Source organism: Ochotona curzoniae, unplaced genomic scaffold (assembly GCF_017591425.1).
Source record: "Ochotona curzoniae isolate NIBS_2020 unplaced genomic scaffold, NIBS_Ocur_1.0 contig_54, whole genome shotgun sequence".
NCBI lineage: Eukaryota > Metazoa > Chordata > Mammalia > Lagomorpha > Ochotonidae > Ochotona > Ochotona curzoniae.
This window is the reverse complement of record NW_024466464.1, coordinates 1,484,148-1,503,446: the sequence shown is the minus strand read 5'-3', so window position 1 is coordinate 1,503,446 and position 19,299 is coordinate 1,484,148. Positions and strand designations below refer to the sequence as shown.

The window sequence follows — 19,299 nt, the reverse complement described above, 5'->3', positions numbered from 1 at the left end:
ATGCCGTGCCTCGGCTGAACACGGACACTCAGCACAGGCTCGCAACGCATGAGGAAAAGCAGGGGGCACAGGATTCAGACCTTCCTAGGCTTTGGGCATCCACCCAGGGGTCTTAACACAGCGCTCAGGGAACTGATCCTTCTTGGAATAAAAATTGAATCTGTTGCTGGCATTGTGGTGCAACTCAGTAAGCTGACGCCATCAGCACCTGCATCACACTGAATGCTGGTCCAAGTCCCGGCTGCTCTGCTTCCGCCCCAGCTCCCTGCTAATGCACCTGGGGAAGCAGCGAGGGATGGCGCACGCACTTGGGCCCCTGACTTGACCTGGTCATTCTCTGGAGGTGGAAGGTGTCTATTTCACACCCTCTCTCTCTAACTCTGCCTTTCAAATAAAGAAGCCATTTTTAAAACACTCATTTCTGAGAAGCCTGCTGTGACTGTGGAGGCTCAAGCTGTCCCCTACACCAGCATCCCACACGGGCACTGGCTCAAGTCCCGGCTGCCCGACTTCTGATCCAGCTTCCTGGGAACACCAGCAATGATGGCCCAAGTACCAGGGGCCCTGGCGGGTAGGAGGCCTGGCTGGAGTGCCAGGTTCTGGGGGTGACCAGCAGACAAAACCAATCTCTCCTCCTTCCTGTCTGCTGTCAGCTTTGCAAGTCAACGGACCCCAGCTCTGTGTGTGTGTGTGTGTGTGCGTGTGTGTGTGTGTGTGTGTGTGTGTGTGTGTGTGCGTGTGTGTGTGTGTGTGTGTGTGCGCGTGTGTGTGTGCGCGCGCGTGTGTGTGTGTGTGTGTGTGTGCGTGTGTGTGTGTGTGTGTGCGCGTGTGTGTGTGCGCGTGTGTGTGTGTGTGTGTGTGTGCGCGTGTGTGTGTGTGTGTGTGTGCGTGTGTGTGTGTGTGTGTGTGCGTGTGTGTGTGTGTGTGTGTGCGTGTGTGTGCGCGTGTGTGTGTGCGTGTGTGTGTGTGTGTGTGTGCGCGTGTGTGTGTGCGTGTGTGTGTGTGTGTGTGTGTGCGCGTGTGTGTGTGCGTGTGTGTGTGTGTGTGTGTGCGCGTGTGTGTGTGTGTGTGTGTGCGTGTGTGTGTGTGTGTGTGTGCGTGTGTGTGTGTGTGCTGAAAAGCGCAGAGACAGAAGCAGGGACTGCATCACGTATGTGTACACCCACATCCACAGCCAACACAGAACAACCACCACAGCCGATGGATGACGGAGGGATGAAGGCCATGGCGGACACTGGTGTGATGGAATACCCCTCAGCCCTGAAGAGGAAGTACTGGGGCTCTAGCATGGACGAGCTCAGAGGCAACGCAAGGAGTAAAACAAGCCGGTCACAAGCACACGGATCCTGCAAGCCTCCACTCCCCAGATGGACCCAGAGGTGCAAAGTACCTCCAGCCACAGACTGCCAGGGGCTGCGGCAGGGCTCAGGGGGTCCGTGATCCCGACCATGACAGTTGCACCGCCCTGTCTCCACCATGTCTGACCTGGGGACTAAAATGCAGTTCTGGCAAAAAATTCAGTCACACAATTGCACTCCAAAACACAGGGTCTGATGTTGTGGCACAGTGGCTTGAGCTGCTGCCTGCCGACGTAGGCATCCCACAGGTGACCGTTCAAACCCAGTTACGCTGCTTCTGATCCAGCTCCATGCCAATGGGCCTGGAAAAGCAGCAGAAAACGGTGCCAGTGCTTGAACTCCAATTAGCCACATGGGAGACCAGATGCAGTTCCTGGTCCTGCCCTGGCCACTGTGACCACTTAGGGGGCAAATTTGCCAATGGAAGGCATCTCTCTTTGCTTTCAGAAAAATAATGTTTTACTCATTATTGGAAAGGCAGATATTCAGAGATAATGAGACACAGAGAGAAAGAGAGACAAGGATCTTTCCATCTGCTGGTTCTCTCCCCAAATGTCTGCAACAGTCAGAGCTGAGCCGATCCAAAGCCAGGAGCGTCTTCCAGGTCTCTCGTGCAGGTGCAGGATCCCAAGACTGTACACCATCCTTGGCTGCCTTCCCAGCTCACAAGCAGGGACCTAGAAGGTAAGTGGAACAGCCAGGATACAAACCAGCACCCATATCGGATCCCGGCGTATACAAGACGAGAATTTAGCCACTAGACTACCACGCCAGGCCCATAAATATTTTTTCAAAAACTGAAACACAAGGGTCAAGAGTAGCCCAGGCAACACTGAGGATGAAGTGTGAAGGATGTCGCAATGAGTGGTCCAGCAGATGTGGAGGGAGCCTAATGGGCCAGCCACGGCAGGGGACGCTGCTGCTGGGCCGCGGCTAGCACGTGACAAGAGCCATGGCACAGTGACAGAGATGCCGACTGGCAGGTCCACGTCCATCTGTTGGTTCGCCCCTCCAACGTTCACAATAACCAGACCTGGACCAGAACAAAAGGCACATCCTGTGTGCCAGGGAGGGGAGAGGAGCCCAAAGCACCAAGCCATCCTCACTGCCTCCCAGCAAACCAGGCACAGCACTGATACATGTGGGTGTCCCAAGTGACGACAGCTAAACCACTGTGCCACAAAGCCCACCCCAACCATGAACCTTGACCCCTGCTGCCCACTGAACACCAAGTCCACTCCGAGCATGTGGGAACCCTGACTAAAAGGCAGAGCCAGGGGCCTGGCAGTGTGGCCTAGTGGCTAAAGTCCTTGCCTTGAACATGCTGGGATCCCATAGGGGTGCTGGTTCTAATCCCGGCAGCCCTGCTCCCCATCCAGCTCCCTGCTTGTGGCCTGGGAAAGCAGTCGAGGATGGCCCAGAGCCTTGGGACCCTGCACCCGCGTGGGAGACCTGTAGAAAGTTCCTGGCTCCTGGCTCCTGGCTTCAGATCAGCATAGCATCGGCTGTTGCGCTCACTTGGGGAGTGAATCATCGGACAGATCTTCCTCTCTGTCTCTCCTCTCTGTATATCTGACTTTGCAATAAAAATAAAATACATCTTAACAACAACAAAAAAAAGGCATAGCCAGACAGACTGCTGAAGACTCGTGGGAGAGCGCTTCCACAGCCTGCAGGCCAGGGGAGCAGGCGCTGTGCGAGATGGGCAGGTGGGCACACCAGGTCCTGGCACAGCCAGCTCTGCTGGCCACATGATCCTATCAGGGGCTGCTGCTGTGGCACAGCAGCTCAAGCCACCCTTGCAGCACTGACACCCATAGCTGAATCCTGGCTGCTGCACTTTTGATCCAGTTCTCTGCTAATGCGCCTGACAGAGCAGTGTAAGACGGCCCAAGTGCTCAGACCCTGCCACCACACATGAAACCCAGACGGAGCTCCTGGCTCCCGGCTTCCGCCTGGCTCAGGTCCTGCTGCTGCAGCTATTCGGGGACTAAAACATTGATTCTCTCTTTTTACACACACACACACACACATATACATACATACACACACACATATATACATGTATATACCAATATCTGTAAAAACTCTTTTTAAAAATTTTTATCGGGCCCAGCACGATGGCACAGTGGTTAAGGTCCTCGCCTTGCACGCCCGGAATCCCATATGGTCGCCGGTTCTATCCCGGCAGCCCCGCTTCCCTTCCAGCTCCCTGCCTGTGGCCTGGGAGAGCAGTCGAGGACGGCCCAAAGCTTTGGGAACCTGCACCCGCGTGGGAGACCCGGAAGAGGCTCCTGGCTTCGGATCGGCATAGCATCGGCCCGTTGCGCTCACTTGAGGAGTGAATCATCGGACGGAAGATCTTCCTCTCTGTCTCTCCTCTCTGTATATCCGCCTTTCCAATAAAAATAAATCTTTAAAAAAAAAATTTTTTTATCTATTTGAAAGAGTTACAGAAAGAGAGGGAAAGGGTTGCAACAACCAGCACTGGGCCGGTCCGAAGCCAGGAGTCAGGAACTTCATCGGGTCCCCATGGGGGTGCAGGGGCCCAAGCACTTAGGGCCATCCGCTACTGCTTTCCCAGGACACTAGCTGGGATTTGGATGGGAAGTGGAGCAGCTGGGACTCAGCCGGTGCCCATGTGGGGTCCACCATTGCAAGTGGCAGCATCAGGGAGCACATGCCACAATGCTAGCCGCTGAACTCTGCCTTTCAAATAAACAAATCTTGAAAGAATATTTTTAAATAACACCCTCAGAGCAAAACCCGGGGGAAGCGGGAGCAAGAGACTGCTAGAAGATCTCCACCTCCTCATGGTTCAATGGCATCAAAATACATAACCCTGCTCAGGCAGTGAGAGGCCCAAGGCCACATACAAAGTGGCAGGCCCAGGGAGAACCTCAATGTCGGTTAAAGCACCGGCTCTGAAACCACCCCCGGCTGTGAATTCAACTGCCACCCAGCCAGCAGAATGGACAAGCCAGGCAGCTGCAATGCTGAGCAGTCAGCCCCGGGGAAGGGTGGCGGGCAGGGAGACAGGCCGCAAGCTGGCTGGGCCCCCGCAGGTGCACACCCCACAGCGCACAAACAAACCCACGTGCAAAACGGGACTTTTCCCGACAGGTCGGGGGCAAACGCCACTGCAGACGCAGTGACACGGCCCCATGGGAACACCGCTCCCCGTGAGCAGGGAGCTGCCGCTGTGGCACGGAGCCAGCGCGGCCAGGTGCCAAGGAACACGTGCCATGTGACTCCATTCAGGCTCCAACGACCGAGCACAGGAACCTGGTCAGACACGGAGCTGGTCTCCCTGTGCACACAGGGGTGACCCTGGGACCCCACGGCCTCAGCTGCGCTTTTATTTATTTATTTACTTTCAGTTAATTTTTTAGAAATGCCAGAATGACAGTCATGAGTTCACTCTCCCCACAGGTCCAACAGCTGGCACACGCCTCCGTGCTGGCTGCCTACGTGGGTGGCTGGGCCCAAGCACCGAGCCGCCTGCCTCCATCCCAGCTCTCGTAGCAGGATCACAAACAGCCCCTAGAACTTCAACCAGCACCCGGAGCAAGTGGCAGCTTCAACGGTTCCGTCACAAAACTCACCTCGAGTTTTCTTTTTAATCTAATGGGTGGTTATTCAAATGAGTTCATCTGGTTTTATACACACACACACACACAAGGGGCCAGTGCAGCGGCATACTGGGCCACTCCTCCACCTGTGACGTTACCACCCCGGACGGCTGCCAGTTCTTGTTCCAGCTGCTCCACTTTCCATCCAGCTCCCTGCTCCGGCCCTGGGGAAGCAGTCAGGGACAGCACAAAGCCTTGGGACCCTGCACCCACATCGGAGACCAGCAAGAGGCTGCGGCTCCTGCCTGGCCCAGCCTGATCCCCACAGCCAGTTGGGGGAATGAACGAAATGAAAGATCTCTCTCGCTCTCCCTCATCCTGTAACTCTGCCTTTCACATTAATTTTTGAAAGAAAACAACATTTCCTTAACATGAGGCCACGGTGTGTCTGCAGGCAGCCACGGAAATACGGCATTCTGAGGGACTCTCATGAAAACCTCGGACAGTTGACATAATTCATAAAAACCAAAGCCAGTAAAATGAACAGGGGAGTGGAGAGAACAGAGAGGCAACCTACCCACCTGCTACCTCCCCCCTCCCCACAATCGCCTGGCTCCAGGCGGGGCTGCACCCCATCCCTGCTGCATGACCCATGACCCGGGCAGGCACCCTCCACTTCCCGCTGAAGCCAAAAGCAGCAAGCCAGCTGCGGCACACCGCCCGGCAGGCGTGGTGCAGACGGCTGCTGGGGACTCGGCCTGCACACTACTGCACACTACTCGGCCTGCCGCTGCCACTGTCCCCCGTCCCCAGACCCGTCTGCAGACCCCATGGTCAGCTCCAGGTCACCCCCACGCGGAAGGCCCGCCCCGGGGCCCCACGCTCAGCCTCACCCCTGCCCGGCCCAGTGGGAGGACCTAAGGGCCCTGCCCCGCAGCAGCTCCTCCCACACATTCTGGTTCCCAGGCCCCAGGGTGCTATGGGCTACGCCCCCCAAACTAGATACTCAGATTCACGTCCAGGGAGCCTCAGCCCCCCCACACACACACCTCCTACACGCAAATACTGTCCACTCCGCAGACATCCGGGGACCAAGACGACAGGCGGCAGGATTTCCCCCGGCCGGGAGGTGAGGATGGAGGATGGGGGAGGATGGGGGAGGATGGGGGAGGATGGGAGAGGATGGGGGAGGATGGGGGAGGATGGCCGAGGATGGCCGAGGATGGGGGAGGATGGCGGAGGATGGGGGAGGATGGCCGAGGATGGGGGAGGATGGCCGAGGATGGGGGAGGATGGAGGATGATGGGGGAGGATGGCCGAGGATGGCCATGGCCGAGGATGGGGGAGGGTGGGGGAGAATGGCCATGGCCGAGGATGGCCGAGAATGGCGGAGGATGGCGGAGGATGGGGGAGGATGGAGGATGATGGGGGAGGATGGCCGAGGATGGCCATGGCCGAGGATGGGGGAGGGTGGGGGAGGATGGCCATGGCGGAGGATGGGGGAGGATGGCGGAGGATGGCCGAGGATGGCGGAGGATGGCGGAGGATGGCGGAGGATGGGGGAGGATGGCCATGGCCGAGGATGGCGGAGGATGGGGGAGGATGGCGGAGGATGGGGGAGGATGGCGGAGGATGGGGGAGGATGGCGGAGGATGGGGGAGGATGGCGGAGGATGGGGGAGGATGGCCGAGGATGGGGGAGGATGGCCGAGGATGGGGGAGGATGGCCGAGGATGGGGGAGGATGGAGGATGATGGGGGAGGATGGCCGAGGATGGCCATGGCCGAGGATGGGGGAGGGTGGGGGAGGATGGCCATGGCCGAGGATGGCCGAGAATGGCGGAGGATGGCGGAGGATGGGGGAGGATGGAGGATGATGGGGGAGGATGGCCATGGCGGAGGATGGGGGAGGATGGGGGAGGATGGCCGAGGATGGCGGAGGATGGCGGAGGATGGCGGAGGATGGGGGAGGATGGCCATGGCCGAGGATGGGGGAGGATGGCCGAGGATGGCCGAGGATGGGGGAGGATGGAGGATGATGGGGGAGGATGGCCGAGGATGGCGGAGGATGGCGGAGGATGGCGGAGGATGGGGGAGGATGGCCATGGCCGAGGATGGCCGAGAATGGCGGAGGATGGCGGAGGATGGGGGAGGATGGAGGATGATGGGGGAGGATGGCCGAGGATGGCCATGGCCGAGGATGGGGGAGGGTGGGGGAGGATGGCCATGGCGGAGGATGGGGGAGGATGGGGGAGGATGGGGGAGGATGGCCGAGGATGGCTGAGGATGGGGGAGGATGGCCGAGGATGGGGGAGGATGGCGGAGGATGGGGGAGGATGGCCGAGGATGGCGGAGGATGGCGGAGGATGGGGGAGGATGGAGGATGATGGGGGAGGATGGCCGAGGATGGCCATGGCCGAGGATGGGGGAGGGTGGGGGAGGATGGCCATGGCGGAGGATGGGGGAGGATGGCGGAGGATGGCGGAGGATGGGGGAGGATGGAGGATGATGGGGGAGGATGGCGGAGGATGGCTGAGGATGGCCATGGCGGAGGATGGGGGAGGATGGCGGAGGATGGGGGAGGATGGCCGAGGATGGGGGAGGATGGCGGAGGATGGCCATGGCCGAGGATGGCCGAGGATGGCGGAGGATGGCGGAGGATGGCGAGCCGGGACCGCCACGACAGGCCGAGGGAAGCGTGCCCGCCCGCGCAGGGCCGGCCCGGATGCCTCACGAAAACTCCCTCAGCATCTCAAAGCGAGCAGCACCCGGCGCTCTGAGGAGCCTGAGGAAAACGCAGTGGGAAGCTGCGTGCGGCTGCCGGCCTTCTAGAACCGTCCACGCCGGCTCATCCCGGCCCACGCCATCCAGGGCCTGTCTTGCTGGTGTGAGGGGAGCAAGGTGAGGACTGGGGCGGGGGAGTGTGCATCTATGACAGATTGGGGAGCCCGCCCCCCAAAAGCCTCCAGTGAGAACCCCAATTCCAGCGGGAGCCAGAGCGGCCGGCGGGGGCTGGGGGTCCCAGCCCAGGAGGTGCAGGACCCAAGGGCGCCGCCCGCCCTTCAGGAAATCCCTCTGGGTGAATAAGCCCAGCCTCACTTCAGACTGCCATCTTTTTAGCGCCCCTGTGACAGACGCCTGGGGGGGGGGGGGCACCTGGAGCTCCTGGGAACAGTGCCCAGAGAAAGAAAACTCGGGATTTGGGGGGAACCACAGTTGATGTCCTCCACGGGTATCCTTTAACACATGTATCAGCAAAGCAGGAAAGAGATACTGCTAACAGAAAAATGAACCCTGAGCTTAACAACTCCTGAGAGGGGGGCCAGCACGGTGGCCTAGTGGCTAACGTCCTTGCCTTGAATGGGCACGGGTTCCCATCCAGCTCCCTGCTTGTGGCCTGGGAAAGCAGTCGAGGATGGCCAAAAGCTTTGGGCCTGCACCCGCATGGGAGACCTGGAGGAGCTCCTGGCTCCCGGCTTCGGATCAGGGCAGTACCGGTCGTTGCAGTCACTTGGGGTGTGAATATACTTCTCTCTGTATATCTGACTTTGCAATAAAAATAAACAAATATTAAAAAAAAAACTGGAAAAAAATCATGACGTCACATTTAAAACTCAAATGGAATTGTTTCAAGATACCCTTAAGAACATTTCCTCAAAAACAGAAGGAAGGGGGGCCGGAGGTGTGTCTTAGTCATAAAGCCACCACTCCTGACACGGGCTTCCCAGAAGGACACCAGTTCAAGTCCCGGCTGCTCCACTTCCCACCCAGCCTGGGGAAAGCAGTGGAGCATGACCCAGAGCACTCAGAAAGAGCTCCTGGCTCTTGGTTTCAGACCATTTGGGGGAGTGAACCAGTGGGCAGATTTCCCTCTCTCTTCCTCTGCCTCTCCTTTTCTGTCTGTAACACTGCATTCCAGACAAGTTAATAAATATTTCAAAAAGAAGAAAAGAAAAATTGCTTGAGACCGAGCATCCCTGGTGGTGCTGCATGCTGGGGCCCAGCTCTCCTTCTGAGCCCCGCTCCCTGCTAACGGGCAGCAGGCGGGGAGGAGACAGCAGCAACGGCTCAAGGGCTCGGACCCTGGCAAACCAAGTGGGCGACTCCGATGGAGTGCCAGGTAACTGGCTCACCCTGGGCCTGTCCTGTGGGTGGTGTGCATCTGGGGAGTGAGGCAGCAGCCATGAAGATCTCTCTTCCACGTAAAAAAGAAAGGAAGGGAGGAAGAAAGGGAGGGACGGAGGGAGGGAGAGAGAGAGAATACTAAAGGTAAGAGCAAATATTAAGAATGATTTTTAAAAATTCACTAGTAAAAGTAACTTTTCCTTTAAAGAGTTATTTACTCTTATTGCAAAATCAGATATACAGAGAGGAGGATCTTCCGTCGATGATTCACTCCCCAAGCAGCCATAATGGCTGGAGCTGAGCCAATCAGAAGCCAGGAGTCAGAAACATCTTCCGGGTCTCCCACGCGGGTGCAGGATCCCAAGGCTTTGGGTCGTCCTTGACTGCTTTCCCAGGCCACAAGCAGGGAGCTGGATGGAAAGCAGGGCTGGATGGTTTATGCATGTGTATAAACCATCCACTCCTGACCCAGCCTCAGGAGGTAGGCACCACGCCTCATTTCACACACACACGGAGAAAGCCTTGGGTAAGACACCTGAGGCCCAGAGCTAGCAGTAATGGAGTGAGTGGTGTGCTCAACAATTACGTGGTTCCAAAAGAGTTTAAGCATTTGGGGAAAAAAACAACAAAACTGGCTTTCCCATGAAAATGGCATCATATTCCTCAAAAGTAACATTGGAACCTGAAAGCTGGTGCTGCAGTTCCTTCAAAAACCAAAGTCACGCAAGAGTCAGCATTTCAGCTTTCCCAAAACAGGCCGTCCAGGAAGCGTCACGTCAAAGACCACGGCAGGATGTGCAGAGGAGGAAGGGAAGGAGCAGGGGACAGAGCGGACAGGGTATCCCAAGCAGGAAATTTCCAGCAAAGAGAAAACTGTGGGTCATCCAAGCAACAGGCCCAGGGGAGCTCTGAACCAGGAAATCAGCAAGCAGAGACTCCAAGACAGCTCCGTCAAGAAAAGCCAAGGCAATGAACAACTCCAGGAAATAAAGAAAGGAATTCCATTATCCCACTTGGCTCAAATATGAATAAGAGTTACAAGGCCATAAAAAGAAAAACTTCAACAAAATTGTACTTTCCATATATCAGGAACTTGAGGGCGCCAGGAGATGGGATGGGGTACCACGGTAATGTAATTACTGTCTGTTATGGGCCACATATGTGCAGTGGTTCTATTTTTTTAAATTTATTTATTTTTATTGGAAAGGCAGATTAATAGAGAGGAAGACAGACAGAAAGATCTTCAAAGCACTGGTTCACTTCCCCAACAGCCAGAGCTGAGGTAATCCTATGCCAGGAGCCAGGAGCTTCTTTCGGGTCTCCTATGTGGGTGCAGGGTCCTAGGGCTTTGGACCGTCCCTCACTGAAAAGTGGACTGAGGAACTGGGAGAGCGAGGGGCTTGCTGGTTTCTATACGACCCTCCCGCCACTCTTTAACTTTTTAATATGTCAGTCTGATTGTAAAATCTACAGTAAGCACAAGATAGAACACTGCACTTTCAATTTGCACATTTTACTTTATGTAAAATAACCATGAATAACTTTTTTAAAAAATCAGGGGAAAAGGCTTAAAAATTTGTGCACAACTCAATACATGTTCTCCACAATGTGTCAAAAATTTCAAGATTTTTATCTTTGAAAGGCAGGGATGAAAGAGAAAGTGAGACAAAGATGTTGCCTCCACTGGCACAGTCCGCTAAAGTGTAAGAGCCAGGACTGTGCTGGTCAAGCCGGCAGCCAGGAGCCAGGGACTCCGGGTCTTGCCCTGTGGGTGGCGAGCCCCCAACCGACGAAGCCATCATGTGTTCCCTCGCGAGCACATCCACACGGGGCTGGAACAGAAGTGCACTATGCAGGACTCAAGCAGACACGGATGTGGGAAGCAGGCTCTGCAAGCAGCGGCTTCACCGGCCATACCACAATGCCCAGCCCAGAACGGCTAATTTGAAGACGCTGACATCACACGTTGGCGGACATGGAGCCACAAGAATTTTAAATGGCACGGCCATTGGAAAACTCGAAGCGACTGAAATTTAACCTAGGCAGGCTGAGCTCCTCCAATTCTACTCTCCTCCATATAAATTCAAAGAAGTGTAAATTCAAATGCTGCCAATAATCTAAATGCCCAGCAGAAGATAAACAGGTAAATCATGCAAAGATCATCGGGTGGAATACTACACCACAGCGAAAAAAAATGCAGATCCCTGCTCCGTTCCAAAGTACAGATCTGGACAACAGTGCTGAGTGAGAACCGCCAGACAGAAAAGGGCGAACTATATACACTCCCTGCTTGAACACACACACACACACACCCACACCAGTTACAGAAAGGATCCAGGCTCCAGCCGGCTACTGGCTACAGGGAGCATGCTCATTTTGTAAAAACTCAACGAAGAGGCGAAGTCGAGTTCGGGCTGGAGGTCTGGAAGGCCTGCGACCCCCTCAGGACTTAGCGCTCCAGGCTCCGGTGAGGCCTGGGTGAGCCAGGGGACTCTGCACAGCCAAGGCTCGCACATCTCGGCCATTCAGTGGGCTATGCCTCGGCTCACTCGGTCGGGCCTCTTTACCACTGAATGAACCTCACACTACAAATGGACCCACTTCAGAGAGGAAAACATTTAGGTTTGTCGACAAAGAACCACACCTGAGCCCCAAGTGTGGTTAAGGACCCTGGTACTGAATGACAACCACCCAGGGCTCCCAGCAGGCCCCAGGGGGAGGTCCAACTGGTCCCCTCCAAACAAAAAAAGTTGGCCTGGGGCACAGGCACTGAGGCACAACATTTGCAACCCACACTGGGCGCCAGTTCTCCCGGGCTCTGCTTCCAGTTCAGCTCCCTGCTAATACACTTGAAAGGGCAGCAGAAAAGGACTCGGCCCCTGCCACCACTGAGGGCTGGCTCAGGCCAGGCTGCTGTGGCCACTGGCCATTTAGGGATCTGTCATTCTGTCTTTCAAATAAATAAATCCTCTAAAAAAAAAAGCAGGCCAGGACGCCTGTTTCGGTTTCAGACCAGGAGGTACTGGCGCAGGCCAAGAACCAGGAGCCAAAACAACAATGTCATCCCCACCCCTCCCCAGGGCTGTACTTCCCCATTCCTCAGTGGGGGGGGGGGGGCTGTCCAGCCTGCTGCCGACCACGTCCCCTCCCTAGGCGCCCAGACCCTGGCCTGCCCTGGTCTTGGGCACCTCCACCTGCCTCCTGGCACAGCCGGCTCGCCTGCCAGCACCCCCTGCTGAACAGCTTTCGAATGCTTCCTTTGAAATCATGCCAATCAGAGGGAAAGTCTGAGCAGCAGAGTGACCTTCACCAGCGGCCACATCACCTGGGTGACCTGAAACCTTCCCGCTCCTTGATGCCACCTCTGGGCTGTGCACACGCCCCCCACCATCGCGCTTCCCAGGAACGAGGACACTCTTACATAAGCACAGTCCAGCTGTCCGGCCACCTCCAGAAACGCGACATGGATCTGATCCTATCAGCTCATCTCCAGTCCCATTCCAGTTTCACCATCTGTCCCGACCACCAGCACGGATTCCCCGAGCTGTTTCCTCTCCAACCCAGACTCAATCAGGGCTCCTTCCCAGCCTTTGCACCGGGAACCGCTTCGGGGCCTCTTTTGTCTTGCAGCCCAAGGACTTTGTTTTTTCTTCCTTAGAATCCAGACCAGCAGGGGGGCAGGGGGGAGGGACAAAACTAGCCCCTTGGTGGATAAGTTCGGTTGCTTCCAGTTGCTCCCAGCGTTCCCCACCCTCTACTAGTTTCAAATTCCAGGAAGGAGTTCGGCAGAGAGCAGCGGGATGGGATCCACCTCCCGAGGCGTCTCCTGCAGCTGCACTACCTGGTCCCTCATCACACTCCAGCTTGTCTCTGTCACACACACACACACACACACGCCTTCATCCCTCAGGCCCAGCTCCCGGGACCCTGCCCTCGCCACTCCGCCGGCCAGACCAGACCCTGGTCATTTTCTGCATGGCCTTGTGTGTCTCTAGACACAGCCATTTCCTCCGCCGCCTCGTGCGTCTGCTGCGGGGTCCCACGCCGGCAGGGGACTCCGAGGAGGCCAGCCTCATCTGTTTGGTTCTCGCTGCAGCATTCCCAGGACGGGTGCAGCGCCTGGCACGCGGGAAGCACTAGGAAATTATTTGCTGAGCAAATGAACAAGCGAGGAAAGAAAAAAAAAAAAAAAAGGCACCGAGACTGGAAGCTGAAGGACAGCCTGCTTGAGGAGGGGGACGGGGGAGAGGTGGACGGTCCAAGCAAGATTCCAGAACCTTCCCCAGGCATCTCCCAGCTGCGCACCCTTATCTCCTGGATCCCACCAGCAGCAGCGCTGACTGCTCCTGCTAAATTAATCCCAGGAGGCCAACCGGCCGGATTCCAAACAGGGACCCGGTGAGCCCAGGAGAAGGCCCATGGCCCCTATTGTCCACTGACCAGGCCAAAGTGCATGGCCTCCGGCCTGATCCCTGTGCCCCACCCCTCATTCAGCCTGGGGCCAGTGGGAGCAGAAAGAATCCCAAAGATACGGAATGCTGCAGCTAATCGCTCAGCGATTGTGTGCAGGCCTCCCAACTGGGGAGCCCACAGAGGCCCTCCCAGGCCTCAAGGTTACAGCAGCAGTGAAGGCCGCCTTCCTCACTGCTGTCACCTCCTCTTCTGAGGAAGGGGCCAAAGGCCGGGGCTTCCCAAGGCAGCCCCACGCTCGCCCTGCTCAACGGCAGCACCACGCAAAGGCTCCCTCCGACCCCCACAGCCCCACCAGGTCCTCCCGCGTGGGGGCAAGGGCTGGACCACCTCTGCCTCCCTCCCTGGCTGTGTGACCGGGGCAAACCCACAGCCTCGCCAGGCCTTCCAGCACAAAAATAAACAAATAAAGATGGGGCTGATAAGGCTGGCAAGACCCAAGGAGCTGACAGCCAAGAAGGATGGGGGAGAAGGGGAGGGTACGTCGGAGGAGAAAAGCTGGCCCTGTACCCCACAAACTGGGTTGAAAAACCTCTACTCTGGCACCGCCCCAGGAGCACAGGGCACAAGTGCCCACCTTCCAGCTGGATGGGATCAGCTGGCGCTGGGATCTGGGCGTTGGCAAGGGGTCCCAGCACCCCCCCCCACAGAGGCCACTGGCGATGGGGGTGGCGGGGAGCAAGGGGCAGCGCTGGCCCTCACACTAGAGGAGAGAGGAGCAGTGGCCTTTCCCGCCATTTCCAGCAGGAGCTGCAGGCAGGCAGCTCCGAGCTCTGGAGGCGCGGAGACCACACTCCACCGGCCCGCCTCTGGCCGGACACTCCTCGCTGCTCGCTTGGCCCCGGGATCCACCAAATGAGGTCAGGCTGCAGCCCTGGCACGGTGGACGCGGCACAGCGCTCTTCCCATCGCTTCTCATTCGGCAACACTGCCTGCATCTGGCCCTGGCCAGCTCGGGGGGAGGAGGGGTAGGCAGGACAGCCCGGGGGACACCGTCCCGCGGAAGACGGGAGTGGGGCGCAAAAAAGTCTGATCTAAGACCACGGAGCCGCGTCACTATCCCGGGCCGAACCGAGGGACCTGGACCTGCACAGCTCAAAAGGCGCACACGCGCTTCAGCGACCACACGCACACCTACAACCCCACGCTCACCACACCACGCACTGCCTCGCTGACAGCGAAACCAGGGAGGCCCAGGTAGCATCTCCATTCTAGAGCTGCCCCCCAAATCCTTCTGCGGGAGGGGTTCTCCAGCTCCCCTGCCTCGGTCCCAGGGCGCTGTGCGGGAGAAGACCCTGGGCCCTCGCCGTAGCCCCCCGGCAGCATGCGGCCCCCCGCCCGGGCCGACGGGGCTCCCGGCGCGCAGGCCCCCGCGCGCGCCCCTCCCCCGTCCGGCGCCGCACAAAGGCCCTTTGTCCCGCCGAGCCCCCGGCACTCCGGTTCCTGAAAAGTTGCCGCAGAGAAATCGGAGACGCTGAGCGGGCGAGCGCGCCGGGGAAGGTCGGGGACATCTCCTCCGACACCCCCAAGGACAAGGCTGCGTCGGGGGCGCGCCAGGAGACCGCACGAGTCCCGAACTACAGTCTGGGGAACAGGAGGTTTTCTTTCTGCTGTTTCTCAATAAAAGCAGAAGCCAAGGGAGGAGTACTGAAGTGGCCGCCCGCCGGGGAGAGTTGCAGGCCCCCGCGACTGCCTTCCCACCCGGGCGGCTGCGGCGGCAAAGACCGACCGAGTCAAGCGTCTCGGCCCGCCGCGCCCCGGGAGCCCCTCCGGGGAAATGGCGCAGACTGCCGCCGGCTTCCTCGGCCACCTCCTCCCGCGGTTCGATGCCAGACCCAGGGCTTCCCCGCCGCCGCCTGCACCCGGTCCGCTACGCTCCCCAAGCTCCGGGTGGCGGCCGCAGCCCGGCTGCACGGCGCAGCGTCTCGGCCCAGGAAACCAGGGGTCCCGGGTCGGGGTTGCGGACCAACTACAGAAGTGCGAGCTCCGGGGGGAGAAGGCTGCTCCCGGGGCCCGCCCACCCACCGGAGACAAGGACCCGGGACTAGAGCCGCGGTCTTCCCGTACCCGCGCCACGGGGGACTTGCAACCCGGCTCGCCGCGAGTGGCAGCGCTGGGAGCAGACCCTGGGGACCGCGCGCAGCGGGGAGGGCTTTCGCCAAAAAAGGTTTCGAGCTCGGGAACGCACGTCTCGCCGAGTACGGGGACTTGCTTTGGTGTCTTTTCTCTTCCGGATTTCTGAAAACTGCAGCCCAAGTTCTCCCAAGTGCATGCCGCGGGGGCTGGGAAGGGATCAGACCCGGCTCTGGCGGCTCCGAGGTCCGCGGGCGCTCGCGTTCCCGCAGGGTTGGGAGGGTGCCTCGGGACCCAGGGATTTCCGTGTCCCGGGAACCGAGGCTGTCCACGGCGCCGTGCGCCGGCCGAGGGAAGCTTTCCGGGGCTCCCTCCTCTGGAACCCGGGAAGACTAGGGCGAGGCGGCGCAGCGCAGAGCAGGGCACACTTACCCGGGTGCGGATGAAGGTTGAGGCCGGCCATGTACTTCCCGGGCGGCAGTGGCCCCGGCAAGCCCGAGGCTGGCAGGCGTCCGGCCGTGGCGGCGCCCACGCGGTGGGTATCCATGGCCAAGCCGGACAGCAGCGGCGGCGGGGGGCCGTGCACGGACCGCTGGGGCCCGAAGTCTCGGCCATCCATCCTCCGCGGGAGTGCCGCGGCCAGCCCCCCACCTGGCTCAGCGGGACCTAAAAGTTCGGCCTCGACGTAGTCCCAAGGTCCTCGGGCGGCGAAGGCTCCGCGGCGGCGTGCATGGCGGCGGCCAGCGGGGCTTGCGCTCGGCGGCGGGCCCGCGGCCCGGGGCGCACCAGCGGCCGGTAGCGGCGGGGCCCCTCCGGGCGGCCAGGCGGAGCTGTGCGAGGCGTCGCACACAGGGTCTTGGCGGGCAGAAAGAAGCGAGCCGCGGAAGACACAGAGGAGGGGAAAAAAAAAAAAAAGGGAGGGGAGAAGAAAAAATAATAAACAAGTTTCAGAAAGTCGCGTCGTCCTTAGGGTTCTGCCCAGCCGAGGAGATGGCGAGGCCGGCTCCTGGCTCCAGGCTCCGGCGACTGCAGGGCGCAGGCCGGCTCCTGGCTCCCCGCTCCGGTGGCTGCAGGGCGCAGGCCGGCTCCTGGCTCCCCGCTCCGGCGGCTGCAGGGCGCAGGCCGGCTCGGCGCGGTGACTGCACCCGCCGGGGAAGGCTCCTCGGCCGCGCCCGGCCCGGCTCGGCGCGGACCTCGCCAGTGCGTTTTATTCCTGGGCGGGCGTCACATGCTACGGGGCTGGGAAGCCTTCCCGGGTCACCCCAGAGGTCTCCCTCAGCCTTGTGCCACTATCTGCTGGGGAAAAGTTTAATATTTAACCTTTTTGAGCCCTTTGCTTCTCCTCTTTCTGGGCTTGCTTCCCCTGCGCCGCCAAAAGGAGTATTTGACCGGATTTGTTGTTTTAAAACCGGGTTGGGGAGGAGAGTCAAGAAGGACTTATTAGCGTCCCCCCCCTTCTTATTCTTTTTAAAAGGGCCTTCGCCCCCTCGCGCTGTCCCAAGACCCTAGACGTGGCACTCCGTCCGGGGACTGGCCAGACCCCTTCGGACCATGCTTTGGTTTCATTTTCCAGCGCCCTGGTCCCTGGAAGCTGGCCGTTCGAGGACGTGGCAGGTGTGGGCTGGAGAGCTTGGGGAATTTCTATGCTACCCTAGTTTTCAGCCTCCTCCCCACCCCAAATTCCACCCCCCCCGAAAAAAAAAATCCTACAGAAAAAAAAAAAAAAACCTGGGCAGCGCAGGCTGGCGAAGGGGCGCCTCCCGTCCCCAACCAACGCTGGGCAAATCCGCCAGTAGTTCCAGTTTAAAGATGTTTGTTTAAGAGATTTGTCGCTGGCCCATCCCCGTGGGGGCGGCAGTGTGTGTGTGTGTTGGGGGGGTCTCGAACCCACCCTCCGCTTGGCTCCCCAGCGCCCTGCAGCACGCAGCTCCGATGGAGTCCGGAGGGCCCTGGCCGCTGCCGACCTGCGCTCTGCTGGGCACCCAGCCCCCCAGCCCCCCAGCCGCAGAGCCCCGCGCCCTCTCCGCCTTCGCGCCAGGGGGCCCGCGGCACCCGGGTCTGAGTAACAAACACCCCCCGCCCTGCCCTGCCCTTCCTCCCTCCCTCCCGCACTCTCCCGGCGTCGGGCTCTGATTACCAGATCCGCGTTTACTTTGGAAAAAATCTAAGATCGCCACATCCGAGGAGACACGTCTCAGGCAGGCGAAGAGCTCCCCTGATTTATATACATATATATGTGTATGTATATATAGAAATGGTGTTGGGGAGCAGCTTTCCCTTAAAAGCCGGCGCCTCTGAGCCCGCTCGGGCACCCCGTTTCGGGGCGGTCGGAGTGAGAGCCCCCTGTGACACCCCGGCACTGGCGAGGGAGCTGGCTCGGCCACCTGCGGGCTCCGTTTGCTCTCTCCTTACTTTTCTCCCCCCACCTCCCTCCGAAATGCAGTTAAAATGGCTGAATTCCGGCTTTTAATTAAAAACAGCCTATAATGGAAAACGTCTCGACGGCCACGACTCCCGCGCCGCCTGCAGGGAAGCGAGAAGGGAGGAACCGACGCCCCTCCGCCGGGCTGGGCGCGCTGCAGCGGGGCTGGGGGCTCGGGTGGGCGCCCCGGGGCGCAGGGCCCGCCCCCAGCCCACCCCTCCCGGGGCGCCCCCTCCGCGCCGGCCTCGGGCACCCCCCGCGCCAGGGCTGTCCCCGCGAGCGGGTGCGGCTGCGGGGGACCCCGGGCGCGCACCCCGAGCGCGCGGCTGGAGAAGTTTGGAGCCCGCGGCGCGCGGCCGGGGACCGGGCACCGGGGGGCGGACCGCGGCGTACCTGGCGCGGCGGGGCTCCCGGCTCCAGGCTCCGGCTCCGGCGACTCCGGCAGCGGCGGCGGCGGCCCCGATTCCCGGCGCGGCTAGGCGCCCGTGCTGCCCGCCATCCCGCGGCCGCCGCTCCCCTCCGCCACCCGCAGCCGCCTCACACTTTTTGCCCGCCTTTCCTTTTTTTGGTAGAAAACCGCTCCCCGGGCCGAGCGCTCGGCGCGCCAACTCCTCCGCCCTCCCGCGGCCCGGCTCCCGCAGCCCCCGGAAAAGCCAGCTTTCTTCCCGCCGGGCTCCCCGCTTTTTAATAAAATCCAGGTAGCGCCGGTTTAAAGAATCCCAAATCTCCATATACAGCCCGGGATTGGAAAAGGTACATTACACAACCCCCCCCCCCTTTCAAGTTCCTCTCGCTAGATCTAAAAAAAAAAAAAAAAAATGGGGGGAGGGCGTGGGGGAGGGGCGCGCTCGCAGGCGAAGAAACACGCATTGTTCCCGGGCGCCCGCCCCGCGCCCGGCCCGCCCCGCGCCGCCGCGCATTGGCCCCGCGCGCCGCCACTCAAGCGCATGTAAACACCTTGGCCCTCAGCCATTCCTATAAAACCAATTACGGACCGAGGGGCTCCAGCAGTTTCCAGGCCCCCCTCGGCGGGGCTGAATGATCAAAACTGGTGGTGAGAATTTTTCCGAGCCGTTTCTAGGCAGCCCTCCCCCTCCACCGGCTCCGACTCCCTCCCCCGTCCTTCCTCCTCCCTTCCCCACCCCCATCCCCTCCCCCTCCCCCTCGCCCAGCGTCTGGGCTGAGTGATCAAAATAGACGAAGATGGTTGTCGCCGCAATCCAGGGCTTTGCAAGGCGCGGTTTAATGGGCCGCCTGTCAGCTTCCTGCTCGCAGGAGCGG

General features: G+C 59.7%; 1 protein-coding gene across 3 annotated transcripts in view; it reads right to left on the bottom strand.

Moving 5' to 3' along the window:
- TNRC18 (trinucleotide repeat containing 18) overlaps window positions 1-16,305 on the bottom strand; it is a 73,498-nt gene extending 57,193 nt beyond the window's left edge. For all 3 annotated transcript variants that reach the window (XM_040990028.1, XM_040990029.1, XM_040990030.1), the window contains exon 1: window positions 16,029-16,305. In XM_040990028.1, the coding sequence (XP_040845962.1) occupies window positions 16,029-16,215 (187 nt within the window). In that variant the 5' untranslated portion in view covers window positions 16,216-16,305. The remainder of the gene's footprint in view (window positions 1-16,028) is intronic.
- Window positions 16,306-19,299: the final 2,994 nt, after the last annotated feature.